We start from the raw sequence: 18,373 nt of genomic DNA, 5'->3' as shown, positions 1-18,373 counted from the left end.
ACCATCCCACCCCGCCCTAACCATCCCACCCCTGCCCTAACCATCCCACCCCTGCCCTAACCATCCCACCCCCGCCCTAACCATCCCACCCTTGCCCTAACTGTCCCACCCGTGCCCTAACTATCCCACCCCTGCCCTAACCATCCCACCCCTGCCCTAACCATCCCACCCCTGCCCTAACCATCCCACCCCCGCCCTAACCATCCCACCCCCGCCCTAACCATCCCCCCCTGCATTAACCCAGGAACACAACAAGCGCATGTCTATGATGGCCACTATGGACGAGATGCCCTTTGGACCGGAAGTCATGCAAGTCAAACACAGCCACAGGGAGCCTATCCTGAAAATCAACTTTATGCCAACCGTCGACCCCATCAGCAAATTTGTCGACTGGAGCTTCGGTTAGTTCCCAACTGCCACAAATATCATTTGACAATTTTATTACAGCGACATTTTATTTGATATTTTCTAAAGGTTTTTTTTTTGTTGTGAACACCTTACGGGTGATCCGATGCGTCGCGCAACATACAAGACAAACAACCACAAACGGGTTACAAACACAAGACTGAATGAAAACGAAGACTAAAATCATTGAATAATAAAATACTTAAAAAAAACTTTTTAAAAAACCACGTTTTTCTTGTGGACTAAAAAGTAGAAAATAACTATTTACATACATTTGATGACAAAAAACGTGGGTACGTTCACCATCAAATTTCCCGACCCATCTGCCCGACCCACGTTTTTTGTCATCAAATGTATGTAAATAGTTATTTTCTACTTTTTAGTCCACAAGAAAAACGTGGTTTTTTAAAAAAAATTTTTTAAGTATTTTATTTTCTCCTTTTTAGTCCGTTGCTACACATGAAAAACGTGGTTTTTAAAAAAGTGTTTATAAATACACGGACTAAAAATCTTGAGCGACCAGGATTCGAACCTGGGTTGTCGCGGCCACAACGCGAAGTACTAACAACTATACGATCACGGCCAGCGCGTTCACATCGATTGGGGCCGAAGTAACTGTGTCAATAGGTCTTCAGTCTTGTCGGTATCTTTAGAAATCATGTCCTCAATTTTATGGTCCTTGGGGCGTAATTAAATTAAGCTAATTACGGTCACTAATTGCTAGTTTTTATGATTGCATCTGAAATTGTTAGGCGAAAGTAGCATGCATGCCAAATTTCAGGTCTCTAGAGCAATCAGAAGTGGGCTAATTTTCGATGTCAATTTTAACAACAAACATTTGATGACATTTGATGACAAAAAACGTGGGTACGTTCACCATCAAATTTCCCGACCCATCTGCCCGACCCACGTTTTTTGTCATCAAATGTATGTAAATAGTTATTTTCTACTTTTTAGTCCACAAGAAAAACGTGTTTTTTTTTAAAGTTTTTTTTAAGTATTTTATTTTCTCCTTTTTAGTCCGTTGCTACACATGAAAAACGTGGTTTTTAAAAAGTTTTTAATATAGTTTATTTTCTACTTTATCTAATCACTTGATTAAGTATGACTTGACTAAGTGTTTTTAAATACACGGACTAAAAAAATCTTGAGCGACCGATACGCTTTAAACAGAGAAAGGGTGTAATTTACGTTGCTGGCGTGGAGATCTACTCACGAATCACGTGATCAAATCTCCCATAAACAAACAAATAAACGCGAAGCTGAGTTAAGGAAAAACGTGTTTATGTGTATTTTAGCATGCCCAGCGTACCAACCGTGTCACCGTTAACAATGTGTTACCGTGTCCGTTCTCCTTTTTAGTCCGTTGCTACACATAAAAAACGTGGTTTTTTAACACGTTTTTATTAACTCAGCTTCGCGTTTGTGGATGTGTTTGTTGTTAAAATTGACATCGAAAATTAGCCCACTTCTGATTGCTCTATAGATCTGAAATTTGGCATGCAGGCTACTTTCGCCTAACAATTTCAGATGCAATCATAAAAACTAGCAATTAGAGACCGTAATTAGCTTAATTTAATTACGCCCTAAGGACCATAAAATTGAGGACATGATTTCTAAAGATACCGACAAGACTGAAGGCCTATTGACACAGTTACTTCGGCCCCAATCGATGTGAGCGCGCTGGCCGTGATCGTATAGTGGTTAGTACTTCGCATTGTGGCCGCGACAACCCAGGTTCGAATCCTGGTCGCTCAAGATTTTTAGTCCGTGTATTTATAAACACTTAGTCAAGTCATACTTAATCAAGTCATTGGATAAAGTAGAAAATAAACTATATAAAAAACTTTTTTTAAAAACCACGTTTTTCATGTGTAGCAACGGACTAAAAAGGAGAAAATAAAATACTTAAAAAAACCTTTTTAAAAAACCACGTTTTTCTTGTGGACTAAAAAGTAGAAAATAACTATTTACATACATTTGATGACAAAAAACGTGGGTCGGGCAGATGGGGCGGGAAATTTGATGGTGAACGTACCCACGTTTTTTGTCATCAAATGTATGTAAATAGTTATTTTCTACTTTTTAGTCCACAAGAAAAACGTGGTTTTTTAAAAAGGTTTTTTTTAAGTATTTTATTAAAACGTTTTTTTTAAGTATTTTATTTTATCCTTTTTAGTCCGTTGCTACACATGAAAAACGTGGTTTTTTAAAAAAGTGTTTATAAATACACGGACTAAAAATCTTGAGCGACCAGGATTCGAACCTGGGTTGTCGCGGCCACAACGCGAAGTACTAACCACTATACGATCACGGCCAGCGCGCTCACATCGATTGGGGCCGAAGTAACTGTGCCAATAGGCCTCCAGTCTTGTCGGTATCTTTAGAAATCATGTCCTCAATTTTATGGTCCTTGGGGCGTAATTAAATTAAGCTAATTACGGTCACTAATTGCTAGTTTTTATGATTGCATCTGAAATTGTTAGGCGAAAGTAGCATGCATGCCAAATTTCAGGTCTCTAGAGCAATCAGAAGTGGGCTAATTTTCGATGTCAATTTTAACAACAAACATCCAAACAACCAAACAACCAAACAAACGCGAAGCTGAGTTAAGAAAAACGTTTTAATATCTACACCTAACACAGTCTATTCTAAACACAAAACACACAAGCTAGTCAAACTACGATACAGTGGCTAAATTCTAGAATAGACCTAACCTATACTAACCTTCAGTGTTTCTGCCAGACTCTGGTGCACTTGAATTTTTTTTTGGGGGGGGGGGGGGGGGGTGGGGACGGACACTGTTAAAAGTGTATATTTTCTAGAAAAATTCCATTTTGTTCGGGGGGGAGGGGGAGGGGGGGTGCGGTAGACTTTCTTCGAATAATTGCCTGGAAGAAACTCTGCTAACTTTGGAGATCTGGTTACTACAGTTCTTCTTATAGAATATTATGTAGGACCTTTTATAAGGTTTCAACAAAAGCAATAGTCGATACAGAAGAAACCGTAGCTAGGATATCTTGACAACAAACTGTACAAAGACAACGCCGAGATTTTTATCTAAGGGAAGTAACAAATAAATTAACTATACTTCTTAAGACATCAAGAGTTACTTCCCCTGAATTTTTTAAAAATCGATCACCGCATTAAACCATTCTCTCCATCAGGTAAATACATGGTGCTGAGTCGCGAGGGCCTGATGTCCGTGTGGTCCACCCGGATGAAGTTGCTCAACTACAACAACCTGGTGCCCAAGAGCCAGCTGGACACGTGCTGGTACATCGACATGGTCTGCATGTACCACAACGGCTTCATCTGCATCGCCACCACCGGCCGGGACCTCATCTTCTACGACTACACCCGGGCCGGCTGGTCCAGAAAGTAGGTCATCTTCTCGTCCCGATTTCTTTTAATTATTCCAACTGTCGTTTTGCTTGTAGAATTTTATTTTTTTAAATTTTTACACAGCAATGCATTTTTTAAAAAAAAATCAGTTTTAGTTCTTAATGTAGAAAACACAAAATCAGCTTTAAATGAAGTGAATATTGACCAGAGGCGTAGCGACCCTTCCCGGCGCCCGGGGACAAACTTTCAATTTGTCGCCTCCATCGGGAGCAAACCTTTCAATTTTTAATTTGCACCCCTCCTCACTGAGACTTTCGATTTGCACCCCCACCCATAAAACTTTTCTATATTTATAATGCAAAACTGCAGCTAAAATAAGATTTTAATTTGTTTTTCCAACCCATTTTGGCGTCCCCTAATGTCGGCGCCCGGGGACATATGTACCCGCACCCCCCCCCTCGCTACGCCTCTGATATTCACCAAGATTTTCCTTCAATAACACTAGTTAGACAGTAGAGAGAGCTGATGCTGGTTCAGGAAAAAGCGTACCTATGATATTTTAACATACTTTATGTTACACTTACAATTCATAACATCCAAGTATTATTTACCTACAGATATCTCACATTAATAAATAAATAAATAAATAAATTGGCCTACATTATACATATATATATATATATATATATATATATATATATATATATATATATATATATATATATATATATATGTATATATATATATATATACATATATATATATATGTATGTATGTATATATATATATATATATCTATATCTATATATATATATATATATATATATATATATATATATATATATATATATATATATATATATATATACATATATATATATATATATGTATATATATATATATATATATATATACATTGTATATATCTGTTGACAGATACTGGCTAAGGAAACTGCCCCACTGTGTCACGTGTCTGGGCTACTGGGCGGGGCTTGCCACGGAGCAGATTGCCGTCATCTTGTGGGGTGACACGTCAGGTTCTGTCAGGATGATCGAGTTCGAGTTGTCTCAGCGTCTGCCCATGTTTGGGATACCTGTACGTGAAGGTGAGAGATTGGGTTTCTCACTGCCGTATGCAGCACACTTAGTCGGCTACAGCAAATTCTCCTGTTAAACATAAAAGTCCTACACCACACAATCCCCCACACCACCCGGCCACCTACACCACACCACACCATCACCTATACCAAATAGTTACCCACACCACACCATCACCATACAGTTATCCACACCATATCAACACTTTGATGCTGCCTGGAATAGGGCTGGTAAGTAGGTCACCAACCAGTTCTACGGCTCAATAAAACCTGCATGAGCCATAGAACTGGGTGGTGACCTACTTACCAGCCCTATTTGATCTATTTACTTTCCACCACGGATGTATGGCTCGCTTCTTCCATTCTTCCATGACACCGACATTTTTTAAAACCACCCAATCACAAAGAAGATTTCAAATTGCAAATTTCAATATATCTCTCATTAAGCAAAATACCTCAGCTATATTAATTATAATTTCTTAAACACAAGTTTGAATGAACTTCGAGCAACATTCGTAAACAATATCAAAATTTTACCTGAAGTAATTTCTTTATTATTTTTTTCATCATTCTGCCACAATAGGGCTGGTAAGTAGGTCACCAACGGCTCGATAAATCCTGCATGAGCTATAGAATTGGTTGGTGACCTACTTACCAGCCCTATTATGTGTAAACAGACGTCCAGCTTTATAAGACAAACAGATTTAAAACTTAAAAAAAAAAATTATGTCCTAGGCTGTTCCGATATAACGTACCCTGAGCTAGCCAGAGGCGCATATGACGGTGTGACCTTTCGATCCTTCAATCAGATCCACAAAGACTGGGTTAAAGAGGTCAGTTGATTCTATTGTGTCTAATTTATGGTGTAAGTTACCGGTTTCATTCAAACATTTATACTTGAATAACTTATTACAAGAATAGATGATTGTTTTCTTGAAGAGAGATACACCAATGAGTTATAAACAAAACAAGTTAATATACACAACACGACTTGAGCTTATAAACAAACATATATCAAGGCAATATACAACTTTCGGATTTATAAACACACCTGTAGTTTAAAATGACACCAATCTAAACCCCGGAGTTAATAAACCCCTGTATGTGCTTGAACTTATACAAATATCTTTAACGAGCCGACCCGCTGCGTATCATACGCCGCTATTTAGTTGTTTTTTTTCTACTTTTCAGTAATTTATAATTTGTGAATTCGACAGTACCAATGCTGCCATTGAAAATATTTGCTTAAAAACACTACCCCCCCCCCCTCCCACGTGAAAGCAGCCTCCTCTTAGTTACCTCCTCTAAGTTTTAAAATCGTTTCAAACTAAATTATCTGCCCCTAATAGCCGTCACCAAACCCGTCTCTGTGATTGTAAAATGTAAACAGAGTGAACACCGCTCACCAGATCATGTGGGGGTGGGGGTGGGGGTGGTAGTGATAGTGATAGAGAGGAAGAGAGGGGACTGCAAAGGCGCGCTTGCAGCTTGTTTTCTAACTGATCCCAGAAGAGAATTATATATACGAGCCGGCCCGCGGCATAACATACGCCGCTATTTAGTTGTTTCTAATTTTCAATAATTCATAATTTGTGAATTCGACAGTACCAACGCTGACACTGAAAATATTTCTTTAAAACACTATAAGTAGCTCGTTAAGGACCATAACCCCCCCCCCCTCCTCCCCCCCCCTACGTTTAAAATCGTTGGCTCTGCTTGTAAACATTTAGAGTGAACACAGCTCACTAAAACCATGTAGGGGTGGGGAGGTAGGGAGAGCGTTTGCAGCTTGTTTTCTAACGGCTCGAAGAAGAGAATTATATATATAGATAGATTGTAGGTTAAGAACATACCCCACGGACCTTGAAAGTATACAACTATCTTATTGTACGTTAAGTACATTCCCCTAATTTTGAGTTACTTGACACACATGTATGCAGGTAAAGTACTTACCCCACACCTGTATCTTATAATCCCACCTTTATTTGCAGGTAAAGTACATACCCCACACCTTGATCCTATAATCCCACCTGTATTTGCAGGTAAAGTACATACCACACACCTTAATCCTATAATCCCTTCTGTATTTGCAGGTAAACTACAAACCCCACACCTTGATCCTATAATCCCACCTATATTTGCAGGTATACATACCCCACACCTTGATCCTATAACCCCACCTTTATTTACAGGTAAAGTACATACCCCACACCTTAATCTCATAATCCCACCTGTATTTGCAGGTAAAGTACATACCACACACCTTAATCCTATAATCCCTTCTGTATTTGCAGGTAAACTACAAACCCCACACCTTGATCCTATAATCCCACCCATATTTGCAGGTATACATACCCCACACCTTGATCCTATAACCCCACCTTTATTTACAGGTAAAGTACATACCCCACACCTTAATCTCATAATCCCACCTGTATTTGCAGGTAAAGTACATACCCCAAGCTACCTCTTTCGTCTCATGCTGTAAGGATGACGCCACGGCTTTGTATATGAGCCATGTCGAACCTTCCAAGAAAAAGCCAAGTTACTTTCACGTCTTAAGAGGATTCTTGTGTTTTGATTTTAGGTAACTAGAGCTTAATCATAGAGGAGTAGGGCTTAATCATAGAGGATTAGGGCTTAATCATAGTGGATTAGGGCTTAATCATAAAGGATTATGGCTTAATCGTAGAGGATTCTTGTGTTTTGATTTTAGGTAACTAGGGCTTAATCATAGGGGATTAGGGCTTAATCATAGAGGATTCTTGTGTTTTGATTTTAGGTAACTAGGGCTTAATCATAGGGGATTAGGGCTTAATCATAGAGGATTAGGGCTTAATCATAAAGGATTAGGGCTCAATCATAGAGGATTCTTGTGTTTTGATTTTAGGTAACTAGGGCTTAATCATAGGGGATTAGGGCTTAATCATAGAGGATTAGGGCTTAATCATAGAGGATTCTTGTGTTTTTATTTTAGGTACCTAGGGCTTAATCAAAGAGGATTAGGGCTTAATCATAGAGGATTAGGGCTTAATCATAGAGGATTAGGGCTAAATCATAGAGGATTAGGGCTTAATCATAGAGGATTCTTGTGTTTTGATTTTAGGTAATTAGGGTTTATTCTTTGAGGATTCTTGTGTTTTGATTTTAGGTAACTAGGGCCTAATCATAGAGGATTAGGGCTTAATCATATCTGATTCTTATATTTTGATTATAGGCAACTAGGGTTTAATCTTGCGGACTTCGATCTGTCCACGTTCACAGCAGTCTATTTTTTTTAAATGTTTGCTGTCCATCTCCATATGTAGCCCCCATTACACATAACGAATAATTTAACTGCCCCACCTCTCGTCCCCTCCCCCCCCCCCAGCTATGAGCTGAACGTGCTGGCTGCGGCTGGCATCGACTGCAACGTTTGGCTCTACAACCCATACATGCCGCAGAAGGTCGTCGCCATGATGGAAGGTCAGTGCCGGGGTCATTAGATGTAACAATACGGGTCAAGCTACCTACTTTAATATTAAGACAGGGTCAATAAATGTAACATCACGGTTCAAGCTGCCTAGTTTAATATTAAGCCAGGGGTCAATAAATGTAACAATACAGGTTAAGCTACCAATGTTAACAATAGGTCATGGGTCATTACATAATGAACTAAACACAATTTTAAAGAAAACAGTATCAAATTACTAGATAAGCTTTAAAAATAAAAAAAAAAAGCAGTGCTTAAAAATGCTTATAACTAAAAACAATGCTTACGAAGATATCGAAAAGAAATCAACAATAAGTTATTGTGCATACATGGTACCGTTATTTTTCAATGACATGATATACACGATCAAAAAGTGATTTTGTAAAAGGTGAGTACTTGTTAGCCTGGTGTTTTAAGAGTGAGTACCGTTTAGCCTGGTGTTTTAGAGTACCGTTGAGCCTATTGTTTTAGAGTGAGAACCGTTTAGCCTGATGTTTTAGAGTACCGTTGAGCCTATTGTTTTAGAGCGAGTACCGTTTAGCCTGGTGTTTTAGAGTACCGTTGAGCCTATTGTTTTAGAGTGAGTACCGTTTAGCCTGTTGTTTTAGAGTACCGTTGAGCCTATTGTTTTAGAGTGAGAACCGTTTAGCCTGGTGTTTTGTCTATCACACAGGTCACATCCGTCCAGTTTCCCACATCAAGATTAACGAGATTGAGAACTACTGCATCAGTGTGGACTTGTCCAGATCCGTCATGATATTCAATTTATCTTCCCAAGCTGTCGTTATGGTGGGTGGGTCTCTTCCATTAAAGATTGGGTTTGTTTGGGATGATGGTTGATGGTACTTGTGATGGCGGATGATGGCGCTTTGATATGATGGTTGATAATGTTCGAAATGATGGTTGATGGTGTTTGTGATAATGTTGATGGTGTTTTTGATGATGGTTATTGGTGTTTGTAATGTTGGTTGATGGTGTTTGTAATGATGGTTAATGGTGTTTGTGATGATGGTTGATGGTGTTTGTTGTGACGGTTGATGGTACTTTAATATGATGGTTGATGGTGTTTGTTGTGATGGTTGATGGTGTTTGTAATTTTGGTTGATGATGTTTGTGTACCTTGCAGCGTGTACCTGGGCAAGCAGTGAGGATGGGGAACCACTTCATCTACTCCATCTACCTCAACAGCCACAGGAAAATGTGCCTCATGGGATCTTACGGGTTAGTGTGTGTCTTGTGACCTACACAACAGTACTATCTACTGCATTTCCTGTCCCTTACCTCCCTTATACAACAATTCACCGTATCGCCACATACCTGCACAAAACACTATCACCAAAATTTGATAAAACTCAAAGTGTATTCTTTTAAAATGCCATAATTTTTTCGAGAATGTCTACACAATATCTTTTCTGGACATTGTTTTTCCATATTGCCATACCTTCTACTCTAGTCGAAGTGGTCGGGTCGGTAAAGCTCGTGGTTGCTGAACGGCAGTAGACCCGAGGCTCGATAAGTGGGACAGCCACTTTTCTAGGAGAGAAAACTTCTAAATCAAGCAACTGTTGCCTTGTAGTTTGTTCTTCATATACATCCATCATTTTTCTAAAACTAATTAATTAGAAAAAAAATCTTACCAGTTCATGTGTGCTGAAGTGGTGCACCCTGGGTAATTTATTAAAACTAATTAAGTTAATTAAACAAATTAATCTCCCCAGGTTGTGTGTACTGAAGAGGTGTACCCTGGAGGGGTTGAGCGTGGAGGTCAGGTCACATGACCACAAGCTGGTTGGAGCCTTGTACTCGCCAGTCTTTGAGCAAGTGGTGAGTTGACATTTGTATCATGGAGGACACGAAGTTAGATGACATTAGGACGCAGGACACGAACAGATGACATTTGGACGCAGGAGGACACGAACTTAGATGACATTTGGACGCAGGAGGACACGAACTTAGATGACATTTGGACGCAGGAGGACACGAACTTAGTTGACATTTGGACGCAGGACACGAACTTAGATGACATTTGGACGCAGGACACGAACTTAGATGACATTTGGACGCAGGAAGACATGGACAGATTATATTTGGACACCAGAGTCCTTCCTAAGCGTGTGACCACTCCATTGCCATTTCCTCTCCATCTATTGCATCCTGTCCACACATCTCGTCATGTGACGCCATACGTGAGGTTTACTGTTTGACATACCATACCTACACATCACCTGTTGTTTTCACATGTTGTGTCACCTATTGTGTTACCTGTTGTGTCACCTGTCGTGCCACCTGTCTTGTCACCTGTTGTGTCACCTGTTGTGTCACCTGTTGTATCAAGTGTCGTGTCACCTGTTGTGTCACCTGTCGTGTCACCTGTCGTGTCACCTGCTGTATCACCTGACGTGTCACCTATTGTGTCACCTGTTGTGTCACCTGTTGTGTCACCTGTCGTGTCACCTGCTGTATCACCTGACGTGTCACCTGTTGTGTCACCTGTTGTGTCACCTGTTGTGTCACCTGTTGTATCACGTGTCGTGTCACCTGCTGTATCACCTGACGTGTCACCTGTTGTGTCACCTGTTGTGTCACTGTGTCACCTGTTGTCTCACCTATAGGTCAGCGTGTGCCGGGGGTCAATGGTGCGTGTCTGGGACATAATCACCGGCACCCGTGTCATGCAGTTCGGAATGGCCCACAGCAAGAAAGCACAGGTAAGCTTCACCTGTTATCACCCCTTTCCCCTTATCCAACATGATGGCTAGTTCATAACGTTATTCAACAAAAGCTTATAAAGGGCGGCAACCATGTTAATCACTTGATTTTCCAATTAAATATTAATACAAGTACCCATCACACTTTTCATTTATAATGTTTGACGGTAAGCTTACTCTACGGTTTAGTAAAATATTTTGATTACCGTTTAAAAAAAATTTATATATTCAGACTAATTTAATTACAAGACATCGGGTTTTGTCAGAATATCGATTTTGTTATTGTGAGTTCTCAATCAAACCTTACAAACGCCCCCTACATCCCCAGGGTCGAATCGTGCCCACCCACTAACGCCCACCACCCAACCACAAAAGCCCACCACCCCCCAACTAAAGCCCACCGCCCACTTACTAACGCCCCCTACATCCCCAGGGTCGTGTTTGTACCTGTAGAGATCGAGTGTATCGCCCAGCCCACTAAAGCCCACCGCCCACCACCCACCCACTTAAGCCCACCACCCACCTACTAACGCCCCCTACATCCCCAGGGTCGTGTTGTGCATGAAGAGATCGAGTGTATCGCCCAGCCCGCTAAAGCCCACCACCCACCACCCACTAAAGCCCACCGCCCACCTACTAACGCCCCCTACATCCCCATGGTCGTGTTGTGCCTGTGGAGATCGAGTGTATCGCCCAGCCCACTAAAGCCCACCAACCAGCCCACTAAAGCCCACCTCCCACCACCCACCTACTAACGCCCCCTACATCCCCAGGGTCGTGTTGTGCCAATGGAGATCGAGTGTATCGCCCAGCCCACTAAAGCCAACCACCCATCACCCACCCACCCACTTAAGCCCACCGCCCACCTACTAACGCCCCCTACATCCCCAGGGTCGTGTTGTGCCTGTGGAGATCGAGTGTATCGCCCAGCCCTCTAAAGCCCACCACCCAGCCCACTAAAGCCCACCACCAATCCCACCTGCTAACGCCTCTTACATCCCCAGGGTCGTGTCGTACCTGTGGAGATCGAGTGTATCGCCCAGCCCACTAAAGCCCACCACCCAGCCCACTAAAGCCCACCACCCACCAACCACCTACTAACGCCCCCTACATCCCCAGGGTCGTGTTGTGCCTGTGGAGATCGAGTGTATCGCCCAGCCCACTAAAGCCCACCCACCTACTAAAGCCCCCTACATCCCCAGGGTCGTGTTGTGCCTGTGGAGATCGAGTGTATCGCCCAGCCCACTAAAGCCCACCACCCACCTACTAAAGCCCCCTACATCCCCAGGGTCGTGTTGTGCCTGTAGAGATCGAGTGTATCGCCCAGCCTACTAAAGCCCACCACCCACCTACTAAAGCCCCCTACATCCCCAGGGTCGTGTTGTGCCTGTAGAGATCAAGTGTATCGCCAAGCCCACTAAAGCCCACCACCCACCTACTAACGCCCCCTACATCCCCATGGTCGTGTTGTGCCTGTGGAGATCGAGTGTATCGCCCAGCCCACTAAAGCCCACCACCCACCTACTAAAGCCCCCCACATCCCCAGTGTCGTGTTGTGGCTGTAGAGATCGAGTGTATCGCCCAGCCCACTAAAGTCCACCACCCACCCACTAAAGCCCAGCACCCACCTACTAAAGCCCACCACCCACCCATTAACGCCCACCACCCACCCACTAAAGCACACCACCCACCCACTAAAGCCCACCACCCACCTACTAACGCCCCCTACATCCCTAGGGTCGTGTTGTGCCTGTGGAGATCGAGTGTATCGCCCAGCCCACTAAAGCCCACCACCCACCCACTAACGCCCACCACCCACCCACTAAAGCCCACCGCCCACCCACTAAAGCCCACCACCCACCCACTAAAGCCAACCACCCATCACCCACCCACCCACTTAAGCCCACCGCCCACCTACTAACGCCCCCTACATCCCCAGGGTCGTGTTGTGCCTGTGGAGATCGAGTGTATCGCCCAGCCCTCTAAAGCCCACCACCCAGCCCACTAAAGCCCACCACCAATCCCACCTGCTAACGCCTCTTTCATCCCCAGGGTCGTGTCGTACCTGTGGAGATCGAGTGTATCGCCCAGCCCACTAAAGCCCACCACCCAGCCCACTAAAGCCCACCACCCACCAACCACCTACTAACGCCCCCTACATCCCCAGGGTCGTGTTGTGCCTGTGGAGATCGAGTGTATCGCCCAGCCCACTAAAGCCCACCCACCTACTAACGCCCCCTACATCCCCAGGGTCGTGTTGTGCATGAAGAGATCGAGTGTATCGCCCAGCCCGCTAAAGCCCACCACCCACCACCCACTAAAGCCCACCGCCCACCTACTAACGCCCCCTACATCCCCATGGTCGTGTTGTGCCTGTGGAGATCGAGTGTATCGCCCAGCCCACTAAAGCCCACCAACCAGCCCACTAAAGCCCACCTCCCACCACCCACCTACTAACGCCCCCTACATCCCCAGGGTCGTGTTGTGCCAATGGAGATCGAGTGTATCGCCCAGCCCACTAAAGCCAACCACCCATCACCCACCCACCCACTTAAGCCCACCGCCCACCTACTAACGCCCCCTACATCCCCAGGGTCGTGTTGTGCCTGTGGAGATCGAGTGTATCGCCCAGCCCTCTAAAGCCCACCACCCAGCCCACTAAAGCCCACCACCAATCCCACCTGCTAACGCCTCTTACATCCCCAGGGTCGTGTCGTACCTGTGGAGATCGAGTGTATCGCCCAGCCCACTAAAGCCCACCACCCAGCCCACTAAAGCCCACCACCCACCAACCACCTACTAACGCCCCCTACATCCCCAGGGTCGTGTTGTGCCTGTGGAGATCGAGTGTATCGCCCAGCCCACTAAAGCCCACCCACCTACTAAAGCCCCCTACATCCCCAGGGTCGTGTTGTGCCTGTGGAGATCGAGTGTATCGCCCAGCCCACTAAAGCCCACCACCCACCTACTAAAGCCCCCTACATCCCCAGGGTCGTGTTGTGCCTGTAGAGATCGAGTGTATCGCCCAGCCTACTAAAGCCCACCACCCACCTACTAAAGCCCCCTACATCCCCAGGGTCGTGTTGTGCCTGTAGAGATCAAGTGTATCGCCAAGCCCACTAAAGCCCACCACCCACCTACTAACGCCCCCTACATCCCCATGGTCGTGTTGTGCCTGTGGAGATCGAGTGTATCGCCCAGCCCACTAAAGCCCACCACCCACCTACTAAAGCCCCCCACATCCCCAGTGTCGTGTTGTGGCTGTAGAGATCGAGTGTATCGCCCAGCCCACTAAAGTCCACCACCCACCCACTAAAGCCCAGCACCCACCTACTAAAGCCCACCACCCACCCATTAACGCCCACCACCCACCCACTAAAGCACACCACCCACCCACTAAAGCCCACCACCCACCTACTAACGCCCCCTACATCCCTAGGGTCGTGTTGTGCCTGTGGAGATCGAGTGTATCGCCCAGCCCACTAAAGCCCACCACCCACCCACTAACGCCCACCACCCACCCACTAAAGCCCACCGCCCACCCACTAAAGCCCACCACCCACCCACTAAAGCCAACCACCCATCACCCACCCACCCACTTAAGCCCACCGCCCACCTACTAACGCCCCCTACATCCCCAGGGTCGTGTTGTGCCTGTGGAGATCGAGTGTATCGCCCAGCCCTCTAAAGCCCACCACCCTACCCACTAAAGCCCACCACCAATCCCACCTGCTAACGCCTCTTACATCCCCAGGGTCGTGTCGTACCTGTGGAGATCGAGTGTATCGCCCAGCCCACTAAAGCCCACCACCCAGCCCACTAAAGCCCACCACCCACCAACCACCTACTAACGCCCCCTACATCCCCAGGGTCGTGTTGTGCCTGTGGAGATCGAGTGTATCGCCCAGCCCACTAAAGCCCACCACCCACCTACTAAAGCCCCCTACATCCCCAGGGTCGTGTTGTGCCTGTGGAGATCGAGTGTATCGCCCAGCCCACTAAAGCCCACCACCCACCTACTAAAGCCCCCTACATCCCCAGGGTCGTGTTGTGCCTGTGGAGATCGAGTGTATCGCCCAGCCTACTAAAGCCCACCACCCACCTACTAAAGCCCCCTACATCCCCAGGGTCGTGTTGTGCCTGTAGAGATCAAGTGTATCGCCAAGCCCACTAAAGCCCACCACCCACCTACTAACGCCCCCTACATCCCCATGGTCGTGTTGTGCCTGTGGAGATCGAGTGTATCGCCCAGCCCACTAAAGCCCACCACCCACCCACTAAAGCCCAGCACCCACCTACTAAAGCCCACCACCCACCCATTAACGCCCACCACCCACCCACTAAAGCACACCACCCACCCACTAAAGCCCACCACCCACCTACTAACGCCCCCTACATCCCTAGGGTCGTGTTGTGCCTGTGGAGATCGAGTGTATCGCCCAGCCCACTAAAGCCCACCACCCACCCACTAACGCCCACCACCCACCCACTAAAGCCCACCGCCCACCCACTAAAGCCCACCACCCAGCCCACTAAAGCCCACCACCCACCTACTAACGCCCCCTACATCCCCAGGGTCGTGTCGTGCCTGTGGAGATCGAGTGTATCGCCCAGCCCGCTAAAGCCCACCACCCACCTACTAACGCCCCCTACATCCCCAGGGTCGTGTTGTGCCTGTGGAGATCGAGTGTATCGCCCAGCCCTCTAAAGCCCACCACCCAGCCCACTAAAGCCCACCACCAATCCCACCTGCTAACGCCTCTTACATCCCCAGGGTCGTGTCGTACCTGTGGAGATCGAGTGTATCGCCCAGCCCACTAAAGCCCACCACCCAGCCCACTAAAGCCCACCACCCACCAACCACCTACTAACGCCCCCTACATCCCCAGGGTCGTGTTGTGCCTGTGGAGATCGAGTGTATCGCCCAGCCCACTAAAGCCCACCCACCTACTAAAGCCCCCTACATCCCCAGGGTCGTGTTGTGCCTGTGGAGATCGAGTGTATCGCCCAGCCCACTAAAGCCCACCACCCACCTACTAAAGCCCCCTACATCCCCAGGGTCGTGTTGTGCCTGTGGAGATCGAGTGTATCGCCCAGCCTACTAAAGCCCACCACCCACCTACTAAAGCCCCCTACATCCCCAGGGTCGTGTTGTGCCTGTAGAGATCAAGTGTATCGCCAAGCCCACTAAAGCCCACCACCCACCTACTAACGCCCCCTACATCCCCATGGTCGTGTTGTGCCTGTGGAGATCGAGTGTATCGCCCAGCCCACTAAAGCCCACCACCCACCCACTAAAGCCCAGCACCCACCTACTAAAGCCCACCACCCACCCATTAACGCCCACCACCCACCCACTAAAGCACAACACCCACCCACTAAAGCCCACCACCCACCTACTAACGCCCCCTACATCCCTAGGGTCGTGTTGTGCCTGTGGAGATCGATTGTATCGCCCAGCCCACTAAAGCCCACCACCCACCCACTAACGCCCACCACCCACCCACTAAAGCCCACCGCCCACCCACTAAAGCCCACCACCCACCCACTAAAGCCCACCACCCACCTACTAACGCCCCCTACATCCCCAGGGTCGTGTCGTGCCTGTGGAGATCGAGTGTATCGCCCAGCCCGCTAAAGCCCACCACCCACCTACTAACGCCCCCTACATCCCCAGGGTCGTGTTGTGCCTGTGGAGATCGAGTGTATCGCCCAGCCCTCTAAAGCCCATCACCCAGCCCACTAAAGCCCACCACCAATCCCACCTGCTAACGCCTCTTACATCCCCAGGGTCGTGTCGTACCTGTGGAGATCGAGTGTATCGCCCAGCCCACTAAAGCCCACCACCCAGCCCACTAAAGCCCACCAACCACCAACCACCTACTAACGCCCCCTACATCCCCAGGGTCGTGTTGTGCCTGTGGAGATCGAGTGTATCGCCCAGCCCACTAAAGCCCACCACCTACTAAAGCCCCCTACATCCCCAGGGTCGTGTTGTGCCTGTGGAGATCGAGTGTATCGCCCAGCCCACTAAAGCCCACCACCCACCTACTAAAGCCCCCTACATCCCCAGGGTCGTGTTGTGCCTGTGGAGATCGAGTGTATCGCCCAGCCTACTAAAGCCCACCACCCACCTACTAAAGCCCCCTACATCCCCAGGGTCGTGTTGTGCCTGTAGAGATCAAGTGTATCGCCAAGCCCACTAAAGCCCACCACCCACCTACTAACGCCCCCTACATCCCCATGGTCGTGTTGTGCCTGTGGAGATCGAGTGTATCGCCCAGCCCACTAAAGCCCACCACCCACCTACTAAAGCCCCCTACATCCCCAGTGTCGTGTTGTGGCTGTAGAGATCGAGTGTATCGCCCAGCCCACTAAAGCCCACCACCCACCTACTAAAGCCCCCTACATCCCCAGTGTCGTGTTGTGGCTGTAGAGATCGAGTGTATCGCCCAGCCCACTAAAGTCCACCACCCACCCACTAAAGCCCAGCACCCACCTACTAAAGCCCACCACCCACCCATTAACGCCCACCACCCACCCACTAAAGCACACCACCCACCCACTAAAGCCCACCACCCACCTACTAACGCCCCCTACATCCCTAGGGTCGTGTTGTGTCTGTGGAGATCGAGTGTATCGCCCAGCCCACTAAAGCCCACCACCCACCCACTAACGCCCACCACCCACCCACTAAAGCCCACCGCCCACCCACTAAAGCCCACCACCCACCCACTAAAGCCCACCACCCACCTACTAACGCCCCCTACATCCCCAGGGTCGTGTCGTGCCTGTGGAGATCGAGTGTATCGCCAAGCCCACTAAAGCCCACCACCCACCTACTAACGCCCCCTACATCCACATGGTCGTGTTGTGCCTGTGGAGATCGAGTGTATCGCCCAGCCCACTAAAGCCCACCACCCACCTACTAAAGCCCCCTACATCCCCAGTGTCGTGTTGTGGCTGTAGAGATCGAGTGTATCGCCCAGCCCACTAAAGCCCACCACCCACCTACTAACGCCCCCTACATCCCTAGGGTCGTGTTGTGCCTGTGGAGATCGAGTGTATGGCCCAGCCCACTAAAGCCCACCACCCACCCACTAAAGCCCACCACCCACCCACTAAAGCCCACCGCCCACCCACTAAAGCCCACCACCCACCCACTAAAGCCCACCACCCACCAACTAACGCCCCCTACATCCCCAGGGTCGTGTCGTACCTGTGGAAATCGAGTGTATCGCCCTGACAGAGAACAAGAAGCGCCTGTGTACAGCGGCTGAGGGTGTCATCAAAATCTGGAACTTTTGTGTCGGCGTCGTTCTCAGGTCAGGGGTTTCTAGTAGGGT

At 47.3% G+C, this 18,373-nt stretch overlaps 1 protein-coding gene across 1 annotated transcript in view; it reads left to right on the top strand.

Annotated features, from left to right (window-relative positions):
- Positions 1–244: 244 nt before the first annotated feature.
- The window catches only part of LOC131955608 (WD repeat-containing protein on Y chromosome), a gene marked incomplete at its 5' end in the record, with an annotated part of 35,983 nt that continues 17,854 nt past the window's right edge, over positions 245–18,373 (top strand). The window contains 11 exon segments of the mRNA XM_059319787.1: positions 245–401; positions 3,573–3,786; positions 4,687–4,856; positions 5,583–5,680; positions 7,292–7,434; positions 8,218–8,312; positions 8,993–9,108; positions 9,446–9,540; positions 10,038–10,143; positions 10,932–11,027; positions 18,234–18,352. Coding sequence (XP_059175770.1) covers positions 245–401; positions 3,573–3,786; positions 4,687–4,856; positions 5,583–5,680; positions 7,292–7,434; positions 8,218–8,312; positions 8,993–9,108; positions 9,446–9,540; positions 10,038–10,143; positions 10,932–11,027; positions 18,234–18,352 — 1,409 coding nt within the window.

Source organism: Physella acuta, unplaced genomic scaffold (assembly GCF_028476545.2).
Source record: "Physella acuta isolate Inbredline_101_S28 unplaced genomic scaffold, ASM2847654v3 ptg001086l, whole genome shotgun sequence".
Lineage (NCBI taxonomy): Eukaryota > Metazoa > Mollusca > Gastropoda > Physidae > Physella > Physella acuta.
This window is presented reverse-complemented; position numbering and strand designations above follow the sequence as displayed.